Consider the following 24,738-nt stretch of genomic DNA (forward strand, 5'->3'; position numbering starts at 1 on the left):
TGATTCAAGACAGGATAGGTTGACTGCATGTCCAAAATGCAATCTTTCAAAATCGGACCTATTTCATGGTTTATGGAATTGTCCGAAGTTGAAGGAATATTGGGATGGGGTGGACGACTTGATGAAAAGATGCGATGTGAGTGAAGCGAACATTACTCCTGCAATGGTAATAACACATGTACAAATTGCAAGGTCAGGGCAATTAGATAATTATGCGATGGAACCGATCGCACCGTTGGGACACAAGATATTGATGGGAGCAAAAAAAAGTATACTAAAATTATGGCTTCAACCACAGGTCCCTGCCGTCTCCATGGTTGTTGCGCAACTCAAGCACATCTTCCATTTAGAGTGGATTGAGGCTGTGCAACAAAAGGAAGTTCTTGGGAAAAAATTGTATCGTACCTGGCGCAAATTTATATTGAAGTACATAGAGCCTTGTGAGTACCCAAGAATCATGTCTCCTTTTAAGCTGACGGCATGGTATTTGTTAGAAGATATAAAGGATGCGCTGGGAATTTTGAAAGTAATATAACCTGGTATTCTGCTTCGGAAGACTAACATGCTGGATACGGAGTTTTGGCTGATGCAGGGGATTGTTGGGGGGGAGGTGGGGTAGGGGGGAGGTGGGGGGACATTATTATTTTGTTATTTTGTTGTCATGACAGGCACTATAATGGGATGACGCTGTATGTTAATGATCGTATTGTGCCAGGAGACTTGCCGTTTATGATCGATGTCATATGTCTGACAATGCTATGACTGTTATTATTGAATAGGAGAAAACTAATAAAAACTATATTGAAAAAAAAAAAAAATGCACCCCACATGTTACCCATTTTCCCCCGAATATGGCAACACCTCACATGTGCTTGTAGCCTGTTGTATGGGTGCACAGCAGGGCTCTAGATTTAAACTGCAAAATATTAATTTTGCAGGCCTGAATTGGCAGACATGGATTTTAGGTGCCATGTTGCATTCAAAACATTTCTGAGGTCTCCAGATATTAAAAACCCCAAGAAGTGACCCCATTTTGGAAAGAGCACCCCTGTACGAACATTTTAAGGGGTGGAAAGGGCACTTTTGACCCAACAGGTGTCTCTCAGAAAAGAATATGTAGTGGTTGCTGGAAAGTGGGTATGCAAGTGAGGTGGACTAAATCAGAGATATGGAAATATTACAGGGAGCATAAAGGATGAAATGAATAATCCCTGGATGAGTGGGAGGTTCGGAAACAATCCTTTATGCAGAGGCCAGGTTTATCAGGGCAGGTGTCGCACTGATAAATCGTATCCTTTCGTAACAAACCCGACATCTTTTTTGGGGTCTTTCCCCTCTTCGCAGTTTGTGGGACTTCACCAGGGAGATGTTGTCCTGGTACAACACGGCACCATGACCTCCTGAAGTACTCGGGCCCTCCCCTTCCTGACTTTGGAAAATGAGGGCCTTGATGACAGCCTCTTCCTGTGTGGCCTGCAGCTCGATGTAAAGTGTACGCATTGTAGAGTGCCATTTGTACAATGTGTACGGCCAGCTTTTTGTACCACACCTTAGTTTTACGCATGGCACTGTAGGGCTTCAGAACTTGATCGGACAGATCAACCCCTCCCATGTGCCGGTTGTAATCAAGGATGCAGTCTGGCTTGTTGACAGGGGTAGCGGTACCTCAAACTTGGGCAGGAGAACTGGTCTTTGTGTAAATGGTGGTTAGTACAAGGACATCCCTCTTCTCCTTGTACTTAACTGCCAGCAAGTTCTCATGGAGGAGAGCCTTACCGTCACCTTTTCTGAGTGGTTGTCCTACCAGGGATCTAGGGAGGCCGCTCCGATTTTTGTGCACTGTGCCGCAAGCCACAGTACTTCTAGCAGTTAGGGACTTGAATAGGGGTATGCTGGTGTAATAGTTATCCACAGAGAGGTGGCAACCCTTATCCAGCAGTGGGTGCAGTAAGTCCCACACAATCTTGCCAGTAACTCCTAGGACGGGGGGCATTTAATGGGTTGTATCCGGGAATCTTTCCCTTCATAAACCCGGTGTACCCGCCCGGAGGTACTCTCGCACAGCTTGTACATTGCTGGGCAGGTACTAGCGGAATTTACCCCTTCCTTTAAAATGTACAAGGAACTCGTCTATGCTAATTATTTTTTCTGGGGTGAACATAGACTGTCAAATTGTGGGTAATTTTTGGGAGAGCAGTGTGCGTTATCATTATAATGTAAGAATTTCAAAATGGATTCAAATCTTAAGCGGGACACGGCCATATTGTAAATTGGAGTGTAGTACAAGACATCTGAACTCCAATATTGTCTCATTTAGCGTTTTTTTTTTTTTTACCAGGCCCATAGGCAGCAACAGCCCCCAATACGTCTTAATGTCGGCTGCATTTACTGGGGTCCAACCTAGGGGTCTAGCATATGAGGATGTTGGGTTTTGGGCATTAAACTGCTGGGCGTATACATTTTTTGGGGTCACTATCAAATTTATGAAATCGTCAGACAAGATTTTGAAAAAAAAATTAAATCTATTTCTGTGAAGCCCGTGCAGTCAATCTGTATTCCAGTTTCCCAAAAACTCCGGAATTTGGGGCTCATAATCCTCAGGCAGGTGGTCCATAGGGGATCACGGGGAGGGGGGGGGGGGCTACTTCATCTCTCCTGGGGCGTCTCCTTGAGGGTCCCTCATCACCGGATGACGATGGAGGAGTATAGGAATGTGGCATCCTCTTCTCCCTCACTTGCAGACTCTGTTTCAGGAGCAGAGATGGCATATGCCTTTTCAGCGGAGTGCATTCTCTGGGATTGACGGGACATTTTTATTTGTGTACGTGAAGTGAAAAGTGTCAGGGGGTGTGTAGTGATTTATCACGTGAGGGGACTTGTAATGAATTTAAAGGGAACCTGTCACCGGGATTGTGTGTATAGAGCTGAGGACATGGGTTGCTAGATGGCTGCTAGCACATGTGATGAGAACATAGTTCTACCGCTTTACAAATCACTAGTCAGACCACACATGGAGTACTGTGTACAGTTCTGGGCTCCTGTGAACAAGGCAGACATAGCAGAGCTGGAGAAGGTCCAGAGGAGGGCAACTAAAGTAATAACTGGAATAGGGCAACTACAGTACCCTGAAAGATTATCAACATTAGGGTTATTCCCTTTAGAAAAAAGACGACTGAGGGGAGATCTAATTACTATGTATAAATATATCAGGGGTCAGTACAGAGATCTATCCCATCAGCTATTTATCCCCAGGACTGTGACTGACGAGGGGACATCCTCTGCGTCTGGAGGAAAGAAGGTTTGTACACAAACATAGAAGAGGATTCTTTACGGTAAGAGCAGTGAGACTATGGAACTCTCTGCCTGAGGAGGTGGTGATGGTGAGTACAATAAAAGAGTCCTAGAAGGGCCTGGATGTATTTCTGGAGCGTAATAATATGACAGGCTATAGCTACTAGAGAGGGGTCGTTGATCCAGGGAGTTATTCTGATGCCTGATTGGAGTCGGGAAGGAATTAAGTGAGGAAAATTGGCTTCTACCTCAGTTTTTTTTTTTTTTTTGCCTTTCTCTGGATCAACGTTGCAGGATGACAGGCCGAACTGGATGGACAGAGGTCTTTTTTCAGCCCTATAAACTATGTTACTCACATCATGTGAGCCGCCCTCCGCTTTAAAAAGGTCAACAGTGATCTCCCTAGCCATCTGTTTGCACAGACACATAGGGGGTCATTTAGTAATCTGAAATACACCTAAATTAGGCGTATTTCAGGCGCAGATGGCAAATTTTCCCCGCTCATGTCAGTTCTAAAATTGTGGGCAATGCGTGGACGAGCCAGCAGACCCGTCTCATCTATCATTTTCTACGCCCATTTTAGACGTAGAAAATGGTCTAAATGTGAGACAGCTCGGAAGCGGTTTTACATTTGGAACTGGCGCTGGATACGCCGACGTTATGGAGAGACTGGCGCCTCTTCAGCGATCCACCACAAGAGCATTTTCCCCAATATGCAAATTAGGCCTTTCATGCAAGGAGAGCGTCGCCATTGCTCTTGTTAAACCCTACCTCCGCTCCGTTCTGTTGCCAGTGGTAACGCAGCAAGGGAGGGGCTGGGTGCAATAAGAGCAACGGTGATGCCTAATTTGCATATTAGGAAAACTATGATAACTCAGGAATGGAGTCTCAGATCAACAAAAGAAAAACTGCATTTTACTCCAGTGAACCACAGCTACGTGTCCGTGCAGACAGAGGGACAGGTCGCTGGTGACAGACTGCTTGTATGTATGACTATACTGTAGTAAATGCAATATGGATTACAATATAGCATAAAAGACAAGACTCAATAGTACAAAAATGCAAAACTTTATTACGTTTCCTACAAAATCGCTCACAGCAGAAATGTTTTTTGTTATTTTGCTCGTTAGGTGTAAATGTTCCATGACCGCACATCACATGACCATGCACACCACGGCCAGCAGTGACTGGCTACCTCGGACAGGTGACAAGACCATGGACGACACGTGGAGTGGAGCGGACTGGAGGAGAAGTTACATTACAAATCATAATATACAGTCAATTCTGTACAGTGGCGCTCAGATTGCTTACAGGTCTGAAGGGGTCACTGTAGCGAGAGTCCTAGGCTATCCGTACATAGTGCCAGCTGCAGTTTTTTGGTGCGGATTTGATGCGGTTTTGCTGCAGATCCCTTGCATTAAAAAGGGTGAAATCCGCACTAAGGAACTGTACAAAGAATTTACACGTAGCGGATCTGCACGGAACGAAAAGCAAAGTGTGCATGAGACTTGTGAAATCTCCTACACCAGTGATGGCTAACCTGCGGCCCTCCAGCTGTGGTAAAACTACAACTCCCAAGATGCCCCCCTTGCTTGGCTGCTCTCATAACTCTATAGAAATAAATGGAGCATGCTGGGAGTCGTAGTTTCACCACAGCTGGAGTGCCAAGGTTAGCCATCACTGTCCTACACAGTGCTGGTACTGTATTATGCTGCTCCAAAAAAATGTGCACAATCCGCAACGTGCGCAGGTGGCCTTAGAGAATTTTCTGTCTGTATACGTGTCAAGAGGCCAAACCTGTACCTTATGGAAAAAATAAAAAAATGCAGCGTTCCTATTTTCTACAACTGATCGGATCAGGCCTTCTATATAAACAGATGTTACAATATGGGAACCATAAGAATTCTACTCCGCTCACATCCAGAGCAGTATCCAAAAAAAACACACAATAGGAGAGCATAAATATGTATTACATTCACATTATGGAAGAAATAAGCCTCATATGCTCTGTGCTGCTGTGGGAACTGCCCCCTTCCACTATGCAAGTCTCTCTCCTGAACGGGGCCTTGTTCTTTCCACTATTTAGCTCTGCTGAAGGTCCCAGGCTCCTTTCCTGCGCCTCCGGGGACTCAGATTTCCCACCCTCCCATTCCCACCCTTACTTCAGTTCTCGCTTAAAAACAAAAACAATTATGAAATTTACAAACTGATAGTGAAGGCCAAAAAGTCTGAGCGATCATCAGTTTATCAAGTTACACAATTCATCCTCTATATAAAATGTCTGCACAATCGTACAATAAACTCTCTATATTACAGTGTAAAAACTTATTGCTTTTGTATTAACAAAATTAAATTAAAAGAATAATAAAAAGAAAAAAAAAAAACACAAACTGTAAAAACCCAAAACTAACCATCCACATCATAAACCCTCACGTCGGCACAGAACGAATATATCAAAAACAAGAGATTTTGGTCTCGTTCAGTTCGAGCTTCAAACGATGAGACTCTCCCGACTCAAAGCATCGCTCTGGAGAGAAAATAAGGAAAACAGGGTTAGAAAAATCCAAGCACAGAAAGTGATCGTCAGCCAGCAGATCATTCTTAGCATGCAATACCTTTAAAAAATAAATATATATTTTATTTTTTCCTTAACCCAGGCATGCTCAGCCTGTGGCCCTCTAGCTGTTGCAAAACTACAACTCCCAGCATGCTCGAACAGCCTACAGGTATCAGCCTACAGCAGGGCATTGTGGGAGTTGTAGTTTTACAACAGCTGGAGGGCCGCAGGTTGAACATGCCTGCCTTAACCTATAGTGACCGGCCTGTTTTGGGCCTTACTGACCCAGCGATTTTTTTCCGTCGTCTCCTTCCGAGAGCTACAACTTTATATTTATTTTTTCTATGTTGCCGTATGGGAGCTTGTTTTTTTGCGGGACAAGTTGTAGCTTTTAATGGCACCATTTTGGAGTGCACATAACTTACTGATTAACTTTTATTAACTCCTTATGGGAGGGAAGGAAAAACCCCAAAAAGTTGTTTACGTTTAAAATTTTTGCTGCGTTCATTTTTTGCCATAAATAATGATAACTTCTCTGGATCAGTATAATTGCAGCGAAAAAAGAACAAAACAAAAAAAGCGATGTATTTGTTAACTACTTTTGTAATAATAATAATAATAATAAAAAAAAAAATTTTACGAATTTTTTTTGGGGGGGGGCATCGCCGCATCACAAAGACCAATAACTTTTTTAATGTTTCTTTCTACAGAGCTGTGTGAGGGCTTGGTTTTTGTGGGACGACTTGTAGTTTTCATTTGTATTATTTTGGGGCACATCATTTTTGATTGCATTTCATTCCCTTTGGTGGCAAATAAGCCAAAAACAGGAATTAATTTTTTATTTTTTTTACAGCTTTCCCTGTACATGATAAGTGACATGATATTTGCATAGAGCAGGTTGCTATGAATGTGGCGATACCAAATATGTGGAGAAGACTATCTTAAATTATTTTTTTCCCATTTTAAAGTTTTTTTCCAGTGAAGTGAGGCGCAGCCTGCTGTGAGACGCTGGAGGCAGGCATCGGGCATTCACTAGGCCCCAGCCTGTCTGCACCGACATCAGCACCCCGCAATCTCATTTGCGGGGTGCCGATGGAAGACAATTGAGCTTGTGGCATGTAAGAGGTTAAACAGTCCCAGATCGGAGCTCCTACCAGTCCGGGCAGTTTCAGCAGGAGCGTGACTCTCATGGGAGACCAAGGCCCCTTAGTGGCTGCCGTAATAAAAGACATATTGGTGGTCACTAAGGGGTTTAAACCAAAATGGCACCAGTCTTGTCCAAGCGATATCCTTAGTAATTTTTTTTGGGGGGGGGGGGGGATATAGAGCTACAATACCACATGGACCAGAGTGACGTATCTGGAGAAAAAAAATAAAAATGGATCTCCTTGTCTAATCTTTATACCAGAAGAAGCAGCTGCATCCACTAGAACGGCACCACTAAAAGCTGAGACGTCACATGACTCCTTAGCGTCTAAAGAGTCCAGTAGTTGGGCCTCAAAGGACTCTTCCATGCAGTAAGGAGTACACGGGATAGTTCTGCCCTATAATCTGATAAAATCATCATATAATACTTGAAACATACACTCCAGGAAGAACAGATAGACCTCATGCTCTGCCCGTCAGCCTATAACAGTTGTTCCTGGAGGGTACATGATCATCCCCTTTAAATCAGCAGCTCCGTTTGCCATACCGCCACTAGAGAGGAGCAGGTTTTATTATGGAACCGTATTTCTACCCTAGTAGGCAATGGAGGTAAAATACAGTTCTACAGTAGTAAATATTGGAAGTTCACCGCTCGGCCTATGCATCTCTGTGCATGTGACTCCACTCACCTTTTTCAGCTTCTTCCCTCTTGATGACACAGATTCGGTTTCTGTATATGGAGGAGGCGGTGGTGGAAAATCATCATCATCATGGCGGCGGTTCCGTCTGCCCTCTGAGCGAGAGGAATTGGTGACACTATCTAAACCATCCCGGCTGCCTGCTCTCTGCTGCTGCTTCCGTCTCAGGGCGTCTTCCAGGAATCGATCATCATACTCCGGTTCCTGGCGGGAGCGGTCGTAGTCCCGAAGGTCGTCTCTGCTCCTGCTCCTTTTACCTCCATAATAATCATCACGAGGGTCAGGGGAACGGCCGTCTCGGCCTCTGCCATAGCCTCTGCTGCTGTTGTCCTCATCCGAGTTATGTCTTCCTCGGCTTCGGCTGTTAGGAGGATCGCGGTTCCGATCTCTTCTGTCCAGGTCGTCCAAGTCATCCATAGAGAGAGCACGTGCTCTCCTCTCGTAAGGAAATCGGTCATCATTGTAATCATGTGGCCGTGTCGGGGGACGTCTGTAGTTGCTTTCATGGAGACTATCCAACTCTATGTCCTGGATAGGAGTCATGGCTTGATTCCTCAATCGACCAAGATCGCTGCGCAGGTTGTTCCTGTGATCTTCCTCGTGTAACGAGCTGACCTCACTCATCGCAGAAGCTTAGGAGAAAAACAAGGCATAATGAATCATAGGAAGTGTAGAAATGAAGCAGTAGGAAATTAGTAATTAACACCTACTCCAAAATTGCTTCATTTTTCAAATTAAATGCATTGGCTTCAATTTGCCTTTACTAGTCTGACACTTCAGACCTAGCGGTGCGCTGCGCGAGAGGCCGGATTGTCTGAGAGTCACCGCTACAATAAGATATAAGCTAATAAATTCTCACCATACGCAATGTCTTACTTACCATTCTCAAATCTGCCGTTTTGTGGTCCTGGTCTGGTTGGGTCAAAGTTGGCCAGTTCTTTCTCCATGTAGTACAGGACCCTCATAGAATCGTCCTGCTGGTTGGCTTGTATGCGGTAGCCACTGCGAACTGGAAGAACGACAAATCCGAACATAAACTCAGCGAGTGCAGGATAATAAGGTGGCTGATAACATTCATAAGAACTCATAAAAAGGACACGAACAGAAGTGGGAAAAAGTCCTACCAGAAGCTGGTGCATCGGCGTCCCGAATTAGAGGAACCTGAGAGCTGTGTCCACCCACTGTGAAAACAGGAACAGGCAAAATCAATGCAACGACTACCGATGATGTCACGTTTCCCCCACAGTTATGCTGACGCGTCTAACGGCTCATGCACACAAACGTATTTTTTTTTTCAGGGTCCATTTAGTTTTTTTGCGGCCAGTATGAGAAAACATTCACTTCCATGAGGCCACAAAAAACTAAATGACTCTGTGTGCATTCCGTTTCTGTATGTACATTCCGCCAAATAGATAGAACATGTCCTATCATTGTCCGCATTACGGATAAGGATAGGACTGTTCTATTAGGGGCCGACCATTCTGCAAAATACGGAATGCAATCTGCAGACCGCAAAAACGGCCACGGCCGTGTGCATCAGCCCTAAGAGCTATGTCTTGTGTATGCAGCCGATTGTGAAGGGGGTGATGGCACAAAAATACGTCAGAACACTCCATGTGCTGTTCCTGTACTCCCATCGTGCGGTGAGGCCCCTGAGCTGCAGGCAGGCTCACATGTCAGACGTCTTGGAAGTACTAATATAATGTAGAATACTTGAAGGAACACCCCCTGGTAAAACAGATACAGCGTCGAGAACAGGGACCCGTCGGAGCAGTGCCCGAAACAGGGATTCAACGGGCAAATTCATTTGTCATCCTCCATTTCCATGGACCCTGCTCTAGGCCTAGCACAGAACATCAATGTCAGCCCAATACTGTACCCCACGATGGCCCACAGCCATAGAACTGAAGCTGTATGAATAGGGGGACAGATATGGCCTTGTATCCTTACAAATTACAAAAAACTGCACACACAATGGGCGACGTTTCATTCTGTGTCCATCTCGGGCCTCATTTGGGCAATTTACTAGCATAAAGCGATGCGATGTGTTTAGGTCATGTTGGAATCTGTTGCTCACCGGAGCTCGCAGCGTCGTAATCATAGCCGTTGTACATCTTTACGACAGATCCTGGCGGTGGTAGCTTCGCCTGACTTGGGTGAGAGTACATCGAGGGAGCGTAGATGCTGGGGGCATAAACGCTGGGTATTCCGGAGGTGGCCGCTTTCCCGGCTTCGTACACTATATGGAAAGGAGAGATTGGTTATCAGTCAATGTGTGAGGATCCCTCAATATATTTAATCCTGAAGAATCAGGATAGACAGGCTGTCCAGTCAGTGTAAACAAGCCATGAATATCTGAACATAGATTTTTCATGCTTGCAGCCACCACTAGGGGGAGCTCACTACATGTGGATTTCTACAGCCCCCCACTGGACTACATTATAAATTCCTATTCAGTGAGCTCCCCCTGGTGGTTGCTGCAGTCAGCCAGAATCATCCTCTATCTATGAACATGCACGGAGTGGTTGGAAACCTACAAGCTCTGGGGCAGCAGCACTTCTCAGGGCAGCACGGGCAGCGTACGTAACAGCAGCAGGTATGTGGGCAGCATTGGCACCAGCAGATTCCAATCAAGAGGAAGAGAAAAAATGCAGCGAGGATGACAAGTATGACGAATAGCCAGTCTGAAAAACACAACAAGAGAAACGAGCGTCACTGTCTGCAGGAGAAAAGCTTAGGAGACTCATTAATCCTCAGCACCGAGGAGGTGAAGTCCGGGCATCTGCCCCGGGACGCGCCCAGAGAAAGCAGCAATAAAGGGATGAAGGTGAACAGGATGGACACTGCTCCCGGGCATCACTTCCTCTGCTATCTGTGAGGCGACACAAGGGCCCTTCTGGTTTTATATAAAGTTTAAAGGGGTTGTCCGGGCTATTAATATTGATGACCTATCCTCAGGCGTCCGACGCTCAGCTGTATGAGGAGACGGCGCGCGCAGTGCACACGCGCCGCACCGCAGATCTGATATTGATGACCTTTCCTGAGGATAATGCATCAATATTTAAAGCCCGGAGAACCCCTTTAAAAAGGGTTTGTAAGGGAATGAAGAAAATGAAAATACTTAATTTTTTATAGATATATTCCCAAAATACCTTTCATTAATTATAATAACTCCTTTTGTCTGAGGAGCAATCATCAGGGGAAACAAAATGGGCGCCGTCCTATTAGTTCACACAAAACCTGTCCTAATCACCCAGCAGGACAAGTTACTTCCGAGCACTGAGGTAAAGAGCTGCCTCATCCTCCTCTCTGCTTGTCAGGGGTTAGGATCCTGAATACAGTTTAATATGGTCATCAGCTGAATCTCTGCAGGAATGGACCAGACAGTCTAAAGATGCTGCAGATTTACCTCAGGGACTCGCAGTCCAGTCTAAACTTTATACCACCTATTGGTTTACGTTGCACCAGAATTTTGGTACAGGTTCGCACATCATAAGCCACGCCCCTTTCCAGCAGACCACACCCCTTTCCAACTAAGCCATAATCCCCTTCCACACGGGGGGAAAACGGGGCTGGAAAAAAAATAAAAAGGTGGTGCGAAGCATGTACGCCATTATTTTTTGGCACAAATTAAACCAGGATTCTACAGCATTTTAATTAGTTAATCTCCCCCAATGTTTCTATACTAACAGGAATCGTTACAATGTATCAGTGTGGGCAATCCCAAACAAAGTAACAGTATAAATCTTGCTGATACACTGTAACAAACTGCTAGCTGTGAGAGCAGGACTAGGCGAGGGGGCAGCAATCAGTGTACAGGAGTTTGTATTTAAAGGGGATTTCCAGGCTTTTAATATTGATGACCGATCCTCAGGATAAGTCATTAATATCAGATCGCCAGGGGTCCGACACACTGTATGGGCAGAAGGCACGAGCGCGCGCGCCGTCTCCTCTCGTCCTGCTTGCTGTCTACATAGACTAGGCGTGTTCCTTCCATTCATACGGCTGATCGGCGGAAGAGAGTTTTTCCGCGCGGGTGCAATGCGTGAGGTGAACGTATTGCATCCGGACCTATTCATTTCTATAGGGCTGTGCAGATTAGCGGTGATTTTCACGCATCACTTTTGCGTTGTGTGAAAATTACAGCATGCTCTATTTTGTGCATTTTTCACGCAACGCAGGCCCCATAGAAGTGAATGTGGCTGCGTGAAAATCGCAAGCAAGTGTGGATATGGTGTGATTTTCACGCATGGTTGCTAGGTGACGATCGGGATGGGGACCCGATTATTATTTTCCTTTATAACATGGTTATAAGGGAAAATAATAGCATTCTTAATACAGAATGCATAGTAAATGAGTGGAGGGGTGATAGACCATGTGATGAGCGCAGTGATGTCAAAGGTCCTTTAACCAGGTCCTGAAGACAGAAGAGATGCCGGCTGCGTGAACAAGTGGATTAAGGGGAGTTAAATTATTTTTATTTTTTAACCCCTCCAGCCCTATTGTACTATGCATTCTGCATTAAGAATGCTATTATTTTTCCTTATAACCATGTTATAAGGGAAAATAATAAAATTTACACAACACCGATCCCAAACCCGGACTTCTGTGAAGAAGTTCAGGTCTGGGTTCCAAAATTGCACATTTTCCCGCAATGCCTGTGTGAAAGAGGCCAAAGGGTTAATGCAGCCTTAGCTACGACATCTAATACAAAATCACTTCTAACCGCCATATAGTGCAGAATACAGTCCATTCGTGCTCCTGTGTTTATGTACACCAATCTGAATGGAGCGTAAAAGCGGCAACAGCAAAAGGCTCTAACATATGCACAGACGAGCAGTCAGTCGTCATCTAGGCTGGGGACACGCAGTGCTTTCCGCCAGGTGGGGGCATCGTGGGGGCACCACCAATTAATTGCTTTGCATAATTTTAAATATCTTTTAATGGGCTAATGAGAACCCCCCCCCCCCCCCAGGGCAATAAATAATAACACTGTGTAGCACCAGCTCTACATATATATTAGACGTAGAAAATAAAGAATGACCATTCGCCTCACCGAACACCAGGCACCGTAGAAGCCCCCCACAGGCCCACAACCCTGCATAACACAAGGCATTGCTCTGTACCCGCACCCGAGAGGTCACTGGTGTCTGCAGCCCTCGCCACCACAATAAGCATCAAACTACAGCGTCAGAGAGAAAACCAAGAGTGAAGCCGCAGAGACCAGGAGGCGTCACCTCCAAGCAGAGCTCAGGCTATCCTCACACCACAGCAGCTACACGGATTCTACAGGGGTACAAGGAGGGGGTGGGAAAAAAATGTGCCTATTAAAAATGAAGCTGACAATTTACTTTAAAAGGGGTTTCCAGGACTTTAATATTGATTAGGCCCGTTCTTAGGATAGGCCATAAATAGCGGATCGGTGGAGTCGGACTCTCGGCACCCCAGCCGGTCAGTGAGAGTCGCGGCCTCTACCAGGGACAGTGCCGTACCTCCTGTAGTGGCCATGTGCGGCCCAGTACCGACAGAGTAACGTGTAGTACCGTACACAGCACTGGTAATGAAGAGACCGCAGCACTTGCCCGAGCGCCCCTGCCAACGGCTGAGTGCGGGGGTGCCAGGAGTCAGCCTTTTATGCCGATGACCTATCCAAAGGAAACCTAGGCATAACTTCCCAGTTTTACTATGGAGTGATGCCGTGAGAAATATGAGGAATTAATGAGGACGCAGCAGTCGCGCGTCTAGTCCTGACCTTACACCGCAGGGTCTGCTTTTAAGAAATTAATGGAGTGAGAGAAAGAAGGGAGAACCCCAAGTCTGCAGGTTGCATCAGGCAACCCACAGATCCAGAAATGTAAATGGGTTGTCCGGCCATATATACTGATGAACTATCATCTGGATAGGTCATCAATATCTGATTGGTGGGGGTCCGACACCCGGGACCCTCGCCGATCAGCAATTTGAAGAGGAGGCGACGCTCCATACAAGTGCTGCTTCCTGGTCATTACGCTAGGCGTCATCTCTTGTGGGGCAGCAACGTAGTGTAATGGAGAGAGTAAAGTCAGTGTAAGGCTACACGCACACGAACGCGGTTTGTTTCCGCGTCCGTTCAGTTTTTTTGGCGGATAGGATGTGAACCCATTTATTTCCACGGGTCCGCAAAAAATGTGTGCTGTCCGCATCAGTATGTCCGTTCCGTAGCCCCGCAACAAAAAGTTAGAACATGTCCTATTCTTGTCCGTTTTAGGCATTGTTACAATGGATCCGCAAAAAAACAAAACGGATGACATCCTTTTTTTTTTTGCAGATCCACAAATTGCGGACCGCAAAACACATGCGGTCGTGTGCATGTAGCCTAATGAACAGAAAGTAGCACTCATGTGGAGCGCCGTCTCCTCACCAAACAGCTGATCGCCGGAGGTCCCAGGTGTCGGACCCCCACCCATCAGATACTGTCCACCTTTCCTGACAATAGGTCATCAGTATAAAACAGCAGGACAACCCCTTTAACCCCTTAGTGACCACTAATACACCTTTTAACTGATGTAAACATAGGAGGTTTTGTACCCAAAATGGTGCATTAAAAACTAGAACTTGTCCGGCAAAAATAATAAAGACCTCGTACAAGTACATTGATGAAAAAAACAAAAAAGTTACAGCTCTTGGAATGAGATTTTTTTTTTTTTTATGTGGTGGTCACTAAGGGGTTAAAGCCTTGGGAGGGGAGGCGGGCAAAGACTTGTCCAATTCCAACCCAGAGAAGCAGAGATGCTGCACTAGTTATAGCTGGTCATGGATGGAGCAATTACCTTCCATGTTATCTATCTGAAAGTCTGGTAATAGTTCAGAGCCCTCTGATGTTCTACCTGGAGGACAAAAGAAAAGAACGTTACTAAATAGAGATCTGGACTGAAAGGGTTTGTTTTTCAGACTTCACTGAGAGACAGGGGGCGCTAGTGAGAGAAAAAACTACTAGTCTTCAAAACACAAGGTAAATGTTAAAAAAATAAAAAAAAGTCATGCAACCAAAAGTAAATGGAAGAATTGCCCTTTCCTTCCCCTACTAAAATACGAGTAGGTCAGTATAGTCAAGAACCAGGAAGCTCAGGATGATCAGAGGTGTAAGTACTCCAATGCAGAGGAAGACAAAAAAAAAAAGATGAATTGAAATTATTATACTGCAGAGCTGCACTCACTATTCTGCTGGGGGAGTCACTGTGTACATACATATGAATTCTTCCGTGTTTTCTATACAGTAACAAACCACATAACATGTCCTGTAAGGGCTCGTTCACACTGTGCCGTCAGACTGTGGTTTTATGGTGCAATTATAGAAAAAGCACAGCACAACCGGCGGACCCCCTAATACCAGGCACTGTAGACCCTAAAGCCGATACATAGAGGCCTGCAAAGACGTCTGACGCGCGGAGGAGATGTGACGTTTTGGCCACACTTGGCAGCCACGAGCACATCCCCCGCACTGCAGGGGCTCCGTGACTCCTGGTCAGCACAGAAAAATCTCCACCCTTCATTCTCCTGACTCCCGGGTTACCCATAATGCACTGCACCTCAACATCCCAACAAACAAAAATCCAACTAGCCAGGAAATATCAGGTATATAGAACATTTCCTAAGTTAAACACTAGATGGCAGCATTTCACCGCCTGAAAAATCCACCACCCTTTATAACTGTGGGATTCACCAAGATAAAACCAGAGGACAGAAAAAGCTAAAGCGCTATCCTGCTTAACCGTCAGCATGACCGATGAACACATCACAGTAAAAAGTACAATCTACTATCAAGGCATCCTCAGACAGAAGGGTCAGGACCTAACCTCCTCTCTTCCCTCTTCTGTTACTGCTGGGACTGTGAGGCCTGTGCACCGAGTCAAGTGCAAAGGGGGAGTGACCGGCGCCCCTCTTCTCATAAGCACCAGAGGTACTGCAGGGTTTGACTATGTACAGCCTTTGTAAGTTTGTACATAGAGCAGACCATTGCTGGTGGGGTCACTGTGCTCATACATTACTTATCCTGTACTGATCCTGAGCTATATCCTGTATTATACTCCAGAGCTGCACTCACTATTCTGCTGGTGCAGTCACTGTGTACATACATTACTTATCCTGTACCGACCCCGAGTTACATCCTGCATTATACTCCAGAGCTGCACTCACTATTCTGCTGGCTATAATATATCCTGTACGATCCTGAGCTATATCCTGTATTATACTCCAGAGCTGCACTCACTATTCTGCTGGTGCAGTCACTGTGTACATACATACTTATCCTGTACCGACCCCGAGTTACATCCTGCATTATACTCCAGAGCTGCACTCACTATTCTGCTGGTGCAGTCACTGTGTACATACATTACATTACTTATCCTGTACCGACCCCGAGTTACATCCTGCATTATACTCCAGAGCTGCACTCACTATTCTGCTGGTGCAGTCACTATGTACATACATTACATTACTTATCCTGTACCGACCCTGAGTTACATCCTGTATTATACACCAGAGCTGCACTCACTATTCTGCTGGTGCAGTCACTGTGTACATACATTACATTACTTATCCTGTACCGACCCTGAGTTACATCCTGTATTATACTCCAGAGCTGCACTCACTATTCTGCTGGTGGAGTCACTGTGTACATACATTACTTATCCTGTACTGACCCTGAGTTACATCCTGTATTATACTCCAGAGCTGCACTCACTATTCTGCTGGATGTTATCAGTACAGTGGTTTAGTAGAACGTCTTTTCTACATCTTATCACTATAGACTTTTCAGAACGTAGATCAGCAGAGCAGTCTATGTGCAGTCACTGAACAAGCAGGGTACGCTCTCTCCATGTATTGTTCTGCAGTTTGCCGGTGTCATGCTGTTCACATCGCACAGTCTGCCGCCTCTCCTGTGCCTTTTCCTAGGTTACAGTATTCACCACAAAAAACAAACAAAAAAAAACAATAGAATAAAAGTGTAAAGTTGCAGCCTTGATGACGAGTCTCTTACCCAATACCAAGAGCTCAGCATAAGCCTCATTGTTTCCACCCAGGTCCTGTGCGGAGAAGACCGTACAGTAGTAAACGCCGCTATCTCCCCAAGCCGTCTGTTCGAAGGTGAGATCTGCGTCTGCAAAAAAAATTAAAAAGTTAGGTCACCACCACCTAGACATCGAGAGCCGTGAAATATTAATCCTAGTCAAGAATCAATCCCGTGTGCGCGGGGCCTTATTTGGGATAGGGGCATCTGTAAAATGCTGCTTACGGCGCCCCCCAAGGCGCCAGTGATGGCACGCCACACCAATTATCTTTATTAGCTTTTAAACTGGAGAACTTAGTTGCGAAATTTAAATACTTACAGTTTTTTTTACACAGGGGGGAAAATGCGAACTCATCTTATAAAGTAAATACTATCAGGTCGCGAGGGGAACGAGCCTCCCTAGTTACCGTCACAGCCCGCTATTGAGTAACGCTGACCCCCCCCCCCCCCTACAATGTTTTCATCCATGCAACGGGGAGACGCAGAGGCAGCCATGTACAACCTCTGAGGGGCCGGGCCTATGGGGGAGCATTGTAGGTCTTGGATAACCGCTTTAAATATATTTTATTGGGATTTTATGTGACAGACCTTCAGCCCCCTGTAGTCCAATACCGCTGAATAAACCCCAGTGTGAGCGATCGCCTTCAGAAGTCACCTATGCGTCATGTAGGGTCAGTATAACTACTAGGGGTGAGCGAATTAAGCTTCTGACGCTAGATCCGAAGTCGCTTCGCTCACAACCTCGGTTTAACGCTGTACGGAGATCCATCTCCGTACAGCATTAAAATGTATGGGCTCCGACGAGGCAAAGCGAGTTATTCCCGAAGTCTCGCAAGACACGTATTCGAGCTTGGCTTCGGTTACGACTCTTACCTCAGAACCAAAGCAGACTTTGGGTCCGAGTTTTGAAAAGCAGTCGAAAAATCTAAGTACAGTGAGACTTCGGGAATAGCAAATTTCGCCTCATCGGAGACCATAGATTGTAATATTGTACGGAGACGAATCTCCGTACAGCATTACACCAAAGTAATAGAGAGGGCGCAGCAGATGCAGAGAGAGCAGAGCCTCTAGGTGTAATGGCAATGCCCCCTTTGCATATATTAAAACATCATTTTTCTCAGCAATGCGGGGGGCACATATGAACATGGGACCGACACAGATGCCTTCAGCTGCCAAGTGCACATGCAACAGGTCAGACAGTGTCATAGGTACAAAACTGCTGACAGATGCCATTTAAAGCAGTGTTTCACAACTCTGGTCCCCAGGGCTCACCAACCGGTCAGGATTTGAGAATATTCCTCAGAACGAATACATGGGGTAAGTCCTGATACATGGACACTAATTTTATAACCTGCTCAATACTACAGAAATCCTGAAAACATGACTGACAGGTGGGCCCTGAGGACTGGCATTGGGGAACACCGATTTAAAGACCTATGGGATACATATAAACGTTTTTTTTAATATTATTTTGCACATTTTCTTTGCAACTGGGGCATCAAAGGAGTCCCATGTGCAAGACAAAACAGCTTCCTGTAGGGGCACTTTACACAAGGAGAGCTGATCTGGGTCTGCCAAGACCCTGCAGCCCTGCCCTAACTGAGAACAGCCGGCAATCATGTGATCACTGGAACCAATGCTGGTTCGGTGCCATGCAGCCTGGAATGTATAGTGGCGGCAATAAATTACTCATGTCTTCTCCTCAGGGTCCCCGGCTGCCGCCGACACACTGACGGCTGGAGATCTGACATGCTCCTGCTAGACTGTTGAAGCCTGTAGTATTGTGGATTGTACAGTGCTCCGGATTAAAGCCCAGCAGCACGCTACAGCGTCTGGAGCCTTACTGGTCACCACCGGGAGCCCTGCAGTGGGGGACTTATTGTCAGTAAATCTGGAAGAGGGAGGTGTGTGGGACCAGGATGAAACAGGGGCCCCTTGGAAGGGAGAGCCGCTCACCTAATGCTGTTGGGCTCACCAGCCTGTAGCGCAGAAGTAGGGAGCGGATCCGGCTGCTGCACGCGCCTTTTCATCTTACCGGACGAGCCGGCTGTCGACAGACAAGTTACAAGTTTGCTGTAACTTGTCTGAGGAAGGGGCCATTCTGACCCTGAAATGCGTTGCTGTGTTACTAATAAATTAAGCTTTCCTTGGAGCCCATTTTCATACGGCAGCACCGGTGTGACAATCAGTACTTATTTTTTCGTGATACCCAGCAGCCGTCAGTGCCGTACCAGGCAGTAATGTCTCCACCACTGCGGAGCTACTGGTCAGGACAAATGCTTGTATAGCATCCCCATACTACACAGTTACTAATACATTGCTGTAGGAGTGACCTGAGCCCCTAGCAAAGCATAATGACCCCCCGTGAACACTCCGCTACCTACTGTTATTTATGGTGATTTTCCGCCCCTGATAATATGGTCCCAGAGTGACGGTGTTGACTTGCTTGGTGGCCACGGTACGCACGGTCCTGACGCTGTCCTGACACTCCACATACGGGTTATAGCCAGCCTGCTGCATCAGGTTGTTTGTGGTGGAGTCAACGCTGGAGGGGTTAAAGGCGTCCGCGATGCGATCCCTGCAGAAGGACTTGAACTTCCAGGTGACGATAGGAGGCGTCTGAGAGCTGGTTTCATAGTTGCACTGCAGCGTGACCGGCTGGAATAAGATGATCACATTGAAGGGATTCTTCACCGTCACCTGCATCCCGCTGCTGCTGCCTGAAAACACACAAGACGTGGGGAAGTTAATGGCGGAGGACCGTTATTAGGTTTATTACCCAGATATCCTAGTACTAGGTGAAGGACATCGCTGCTAAGATCAGATTTATCAGGATTCCAGGAAAGCTGGGTGACTACAATCACCTATGAAACCTTAAGGGGGCAGCATGGTGGCTCACTGGTTAGCACTGGTGCCGAGGGTACTTTCACACTAGCGTTTAAGTTTTCCGGTATGGAGTTCCATCCTAGGGGCTCAATACCAGAAAAAAAAAAATAATGGATCAGTTTGGTCCTAATGCATTCTGAATGCAGAGCATTCCGTTCAGTATACTTCAGGATGGCTTCCGTTCCATCCCTTTTACAGTATTGCTGCGGTATTTTCTCCTGCCAAAGTTCCTGAACACTTGCCAATGAAATGTATTAATGCCGGATCCGGTACCAAGTGTTCAGGAAATTGCCGCATTGACGGATCTGGTTTTCCGGTCTGCGCATGCGCAGACCTTTAACAATGTGAAAAAATAAAATAAAAAAAGAAGATCAATTTTTCCGGATGACACTAGAGAAACAGATCTGGTATTTCAATGCATTTGTCAGACAGATCCGTAAACAAATGATATCTGTTTGCATACGGATTTCCGGATCCAGCAACGGAGCTGCCTGACGGAATTCAACAACGCTAGTGTGAAAGTACCCTAACCATACAAGATGTGTGATTGAATGGGGTTGGAGTGCGACTCGCACGTCTGCAGCTACATGTGAATTGCAAAAAATCCAGCAGTGCATTCCTATGGCAGCATGATGTGCCGCACCTAAAAACCGCCGTACCCTTAATAAGCAGAAAGAATCTGAGAATGCAACTCTGCTCAGAGCCTCCCATGTGTGCAGTACATGATATTGGCCAGGGGGTGGCAGCAGAGTCCACAGGAGGAGGAGGAGGGTGTTCCCAGGTGTCTGCTCCCAGTACACTTGTTATTGTATTTTCGCTGCTCCCATTCCAGCCCTCCTACTGGGCGCCTTCTACCAGTAACTGCCACAGTCAGGCTCTCACCCCTCCCCCGGGCCTGATCACCACCGCCCTTCCCCCACAAGACGAAACTAGTGGGGAAAACGTAATCAGAAATGACTCAAAAGTGATAGAAACTCCAGTGACCTTATAATAAATAGTGGAGGAGCTCCTGTAACAAGAGGGGGCAGTACCGTAATCACAGCCCCCACACCATACTGCAGGGGTGGAGATACCCCAATAGCACCCTGTAATACATTGTGTACACAAGTCAACTGTCACACAATACACGCCAAGCAGCCCCATGTAATAAGCCGTGTATAATACACGCCAAGCAGCCCCGTTTAATAAGCCGTGTATAATACACGCCAAGCAGCCCCGTGTAATAAGCCGTGTATAATACACGCCAAGCAGCCCCGTGTAATAAGCCGTGTATAATACACGCCAAGCAGCCCCGTGTAATAAGCAGTGTATAATACACGCCAAGCAGCCCAGTGTAATAAGCAGTGTATAATACACGCCAAGCAGCCCAGTGTAATAAGCAGTGTATAATACACGCCAAGCAGCCCCGTGTAATAAGCCGTGTATAATACACGCCAAGCAGCCCCGTGTAATAAGCAGTGTATAATACACGCCAAGCAGCCCCGTGTAATAAGCAGTGTATAATACACGCCAAGCAGCCCAGTGTAATAAGCAGTGTATAATACACGCCAAGCAGCCCAGTGTAATAAGCCGTGTATAATACACGCCAAGCAGCCCCGTGTAATAAGCCGTGTATAACAGCAGAGCTGAGCCCTTCACCTATATAAGACTATAATATCGGGGCTCATATATTAAAAGGAGTCCCCCCAGGCATAGAGCAGGAGGAGCAGAGCAGACCGCTACACAGCACTCACATGACTGTACGTATTTTGCGGTCCACATACGGATGACGTCTGTGTTGCATCCGTTTTTTTTGCAGACCCATAGGAACAATGCAGACTCTTGTCCACAGAATGGGTAAGAAAAGGACGTGTTCTGTCTGTTCTGCGGGACGGACGCACAGAAAGTACACGGTGTGTCGTCTGAATTTTTTTTGCAGCACCATTCAAATGAATGGGACCGGACCAGGCACACAAAAAAATGGGGACCAAAAATATAGTCGTGTGAATGGGGCCTTAGGGGAACAGATTCCTATAAGTGATTGATAGCCACACTAGGACCGCCCATTGGACTCCTAGGCCCAGAAACTGAACCTTTAACCACAAGTCAGTCTGCTCTGCTCCTCCTGCCCTATAACCTGCCGCCTGCACAGCGCTCTCATGGTGGCAGGTTCTCTATATATCAGTCTGCTCTGCTCCTCCTGCTCTATAACCTGCTGCATGCACAGCACTCTCATGGTGACAGGTTCATTATATATCAGTCTGCTCTGCTCCTCCTGCTCTATAACCTGCCGCCTGCACAGCGCTCTCATGGTGACAGGTTCATTATATATCAGTCTGCTCTGCTCCTCCTGCTCTATAACCTGCCGCCTGCACAGCGCTCTCATGGGGACAGGTTCTCTATATATCAGTCTGCTCTGCTCCTCCTGCTCTATAACCTGCTGCATGCACAGCACTCTCATGGTGACAGGTTCATTATATATCAGTCTGCTCTGCTCCTCCTGCTCTATAACCTGCCGCCTGCACAGCGCTCTCATGGTGGCAGGTTCATTATATATCAGTCTGCTCTGCTCCTCCTGCTCTATAACCTGCCGCCTGCACAGCGCTCTCATGGTGACAGGTTCATTATATATCAGTCTGCTCTGCTCCTCCTGCTCTATAACCTGCCGCCTGCACAGCGCTCTCATGGTGGCAGGTTCTCTATATATCAGTCAGCTCCTCCTGCTCTATAACCTGCCGCCTGCACAGCGCTCTCATGGGGACAGGTTCTCTATATATCAGTCTGCTCAGCTCCTCCTGCTCTATAACCTGCCGCCTGCACAGCGCTCTCATGGGGACAGGTTCTCTATATATCAGTCTGCTCAGCGCCTCCTGCTCTATAACCTGACGCCTGCACAGCGCTCTCATGGTGACAGGTTCTCTATATATCAGTCTGCTCTGCTCCTCCTGCTCTATAACCTGCCGCCTGCACAGCGCTCTCATGGTGACAGGTTCTCTATATATCAGTCTGCTCAGCTCCTCCTGCTCTATAACCTGCCGCCTGCACAGCGCTCTCATGGTGACAGGTTCTCTATATATCAGTCAGCTCCTCCTGCTCTATAACCTGCCGCCTGCACAGCGCTCTCATGGTGACAGGTTCTCTATATATCAGTCAGCTCCTCCTGCTCTATAACCTGCCGCCTGCACAGCGCTCTCATGGTGAAAGCCGTCTGACGAGGAGGAGGCGGAGCTCCATGCGAGCGCTGCTTCCTGTTCTTTACACTGCCGGTCGCCTCCAGTTGAGTGGTGTAATTACAAGCACTCGCTCCATTCAAGTGACTGCAGTGCTGAGACAAAGTGCAGTCTAATGAGCAGCTGATGGCCGGGGCCCCGGGTGCTGGACTCCCGTGGATCTGATATGACCTATCCTGAGGAGAGGTCAACAATACATATGGACGGGCATCCACAAGTGGGGATAACTTAGATGGGTGGGGGTCCTACTACTGGGGCCCCCACCAATCAGGAGAACGGGGGCCCTGTACCCCCTGGAAAGACCAGTCGGCCACGTGCACGGCCGCTCCGTTCATTTCTATGGGAGCTCCAGAGATGGAGTACAGCGCAGGGGTACGTCCACCACTCCCATAGAGGCGAATGGGGGCGCCGCTCCAGTCATTTCCGGGGGCTGCAGGGGGTACGGGCCCCATTCTCCTGACCGGTGGGGGTCCCAGCGGTAGGGTCCGCAGACAACCAGAATACCCCGCTAAGTTCTATATTAGAGATGAGTTAATTTCCGGTTATGAAATTCGTTCACGCTTCGTTTACTGGTAAAAGGTGAAGTGCGTTATGGATTCCGTTACCACGGACCACAACGCAACTCTATGACGAAATGCATAACGGAGAAGGGACGGATCCGTTTTTAAGCCCATAGACTTCTATTATGACGGAATTAATAACGGAATGCCTCTAAAGACATTCCGTCATAGAATTGCGTTATGGTCCATGGTAACGGAATCCATAACGCAATTCACCTTTTACCAGTAAACGAATTTCATAAGCGGAAATTCGCTCATCTCTATTCTCATACATTAGATTTCACGAACTTATTTTTTTCCCTTTGCTCAGCACTTTTCAAATTCCGTACGGACGGCGCCGCTGAGACGGCGCGTCCTGATCCGCGTGGGGTAAGGTGCCTATTATAATGAGCCCCTCCCCTCATACAGTAAGTTACATTAGCACAACCATGTAATCGTTTAATTATTATAATTAGGCGCCTCATACATCAAGTTATATATTATAATTAGCCACCTGAGACAATAAATTATAATCAGGCCCCTCCCCTCAAGACATATAATAATTTTGCTCCTCCCCTCAGACAAGTTATATTATAATTAGGCCCTCCCGTCAAGATATATATATATATATATATATATATATAACCATGCCCCTCCCCCTCATACAATAAGTTACATTAGCACATCCAGGTGATAAGTCTATTAGACTTAGCCCCGCGCCTCCCGCTATAACTCTATCAGAGCCCCTCGCTGTGTACATGGCGGTCAGTACCGCACGGTAGGTCAGGACCCCCTGAGGTGCAGAACTGTCCCCGGTGCCCCCGCTCACTTACCTGCCAGGACGCAGACACACAGGAGGACCGGGAGCCAGGAGCCCCGCTCCGCCATGACCGCCGCCTCCCGCCGAAACCTCCGCTGAGAGGAGAGACTGCGCCCCAGGTACAGCGGAGCCGACCACCTGTCCGCTTAGAGGGGGGGCGGTGCTGAGGAACCTGCGGGGCCCTAGGGGAGTCACAAGGAGCAAATACTGGGTGTGGAGCCCGAGGAAAGAACCATCTGCCCGGACTCGAGGAAAAGTTCAGAAACAAGGAAGAGGAGGGATCCTGCCGCTCCCGTGAGCAGGAATGGTTCAGCCCAGGTAGAGCCCCGCCCCCTGCATCGTGTGTACAGGAGGGAGGACAGAGGCTCAACGTCCAGCAGCTGCTGCACAGCACTCATATCCTGTCCTCTGCCGGGGGTAGGCGTCATGGAGCTGTCCTGGTCCGGGTGGAGCAGTCCCTATACACCTGTCCTGGTCCGGGTGGAGCAGTCCCTATACACCTGTCCTGGTCCATATAGAACTGTCCTCATACACCTGTCCTGG

General features: G+C 47.1%; 1 protein-coding gene across 2 annotated transcripts; it reads right to left on the reverse strand.

Moving 5' to 3' along the window:
* Positions 1 to 4,336: 4,336 nt before the first annotated feature.
* LOC122928968 (lipolysis-stimulated lipoprotein receptor-like) lies at positions 4,337 to 24,460 on the reverse strand. 2 transcript variants are annotated; one of them, XM_044282324.1, is made up of 10 exons: positions 24,209 to 24,460; positions 19,126 to 19,461; positions 16,712 to 16,831; positions 14,502 to 14,558; positions 10,230 to 10,376; positions 9,770 to 9,931; positions 8,817 to 8,873; positions 8,573 to 8,701; positions 7,684 to 8,324; positions 4,337 to 5,818 (listed from the first exon to the last, which is right to left on the reverse strand). In XM_044282324.1, exons 1-10 carry the CDS (start codon positions 24,261 to 24,263, stop codon positions 5,783 to 5,785), a joined length of 1,740 nt encoding a protein of 579 aa, XP_044138259.1. In that variant the 5' UTR covers positions 24,264 to 24,460; the 3' UTR covers positions 4,337 to 5,782. The 2 variants fall into 2 exon arrangements, with proteins under 2 accessions (XP_044138259.1, XP_044138260.1); XM_044282325.1 differs by lacking the exon at positions 14,502 to 14,558 and having other exon boundaries at positions 24,209 to 24,459.
* Positions 24,461 to 24,738: the final 278 nt, after the last annotated feature.

Source organism: Bufo gargarizans, chromosome 2, assembly GCF_014858855.1.
Source record: "Bufo gargarizans isolate SCDJY-AF-19 chromosome 2, ASM1485885v1, whole genome shotgun sequence".
NCBI classification, from domain to species: domain Eukaryota; kingdom Metazoa; phylum Chordata; class Amphibia; order Anura; family Bufonidae; genus Bufo; species Bufo gargarizans.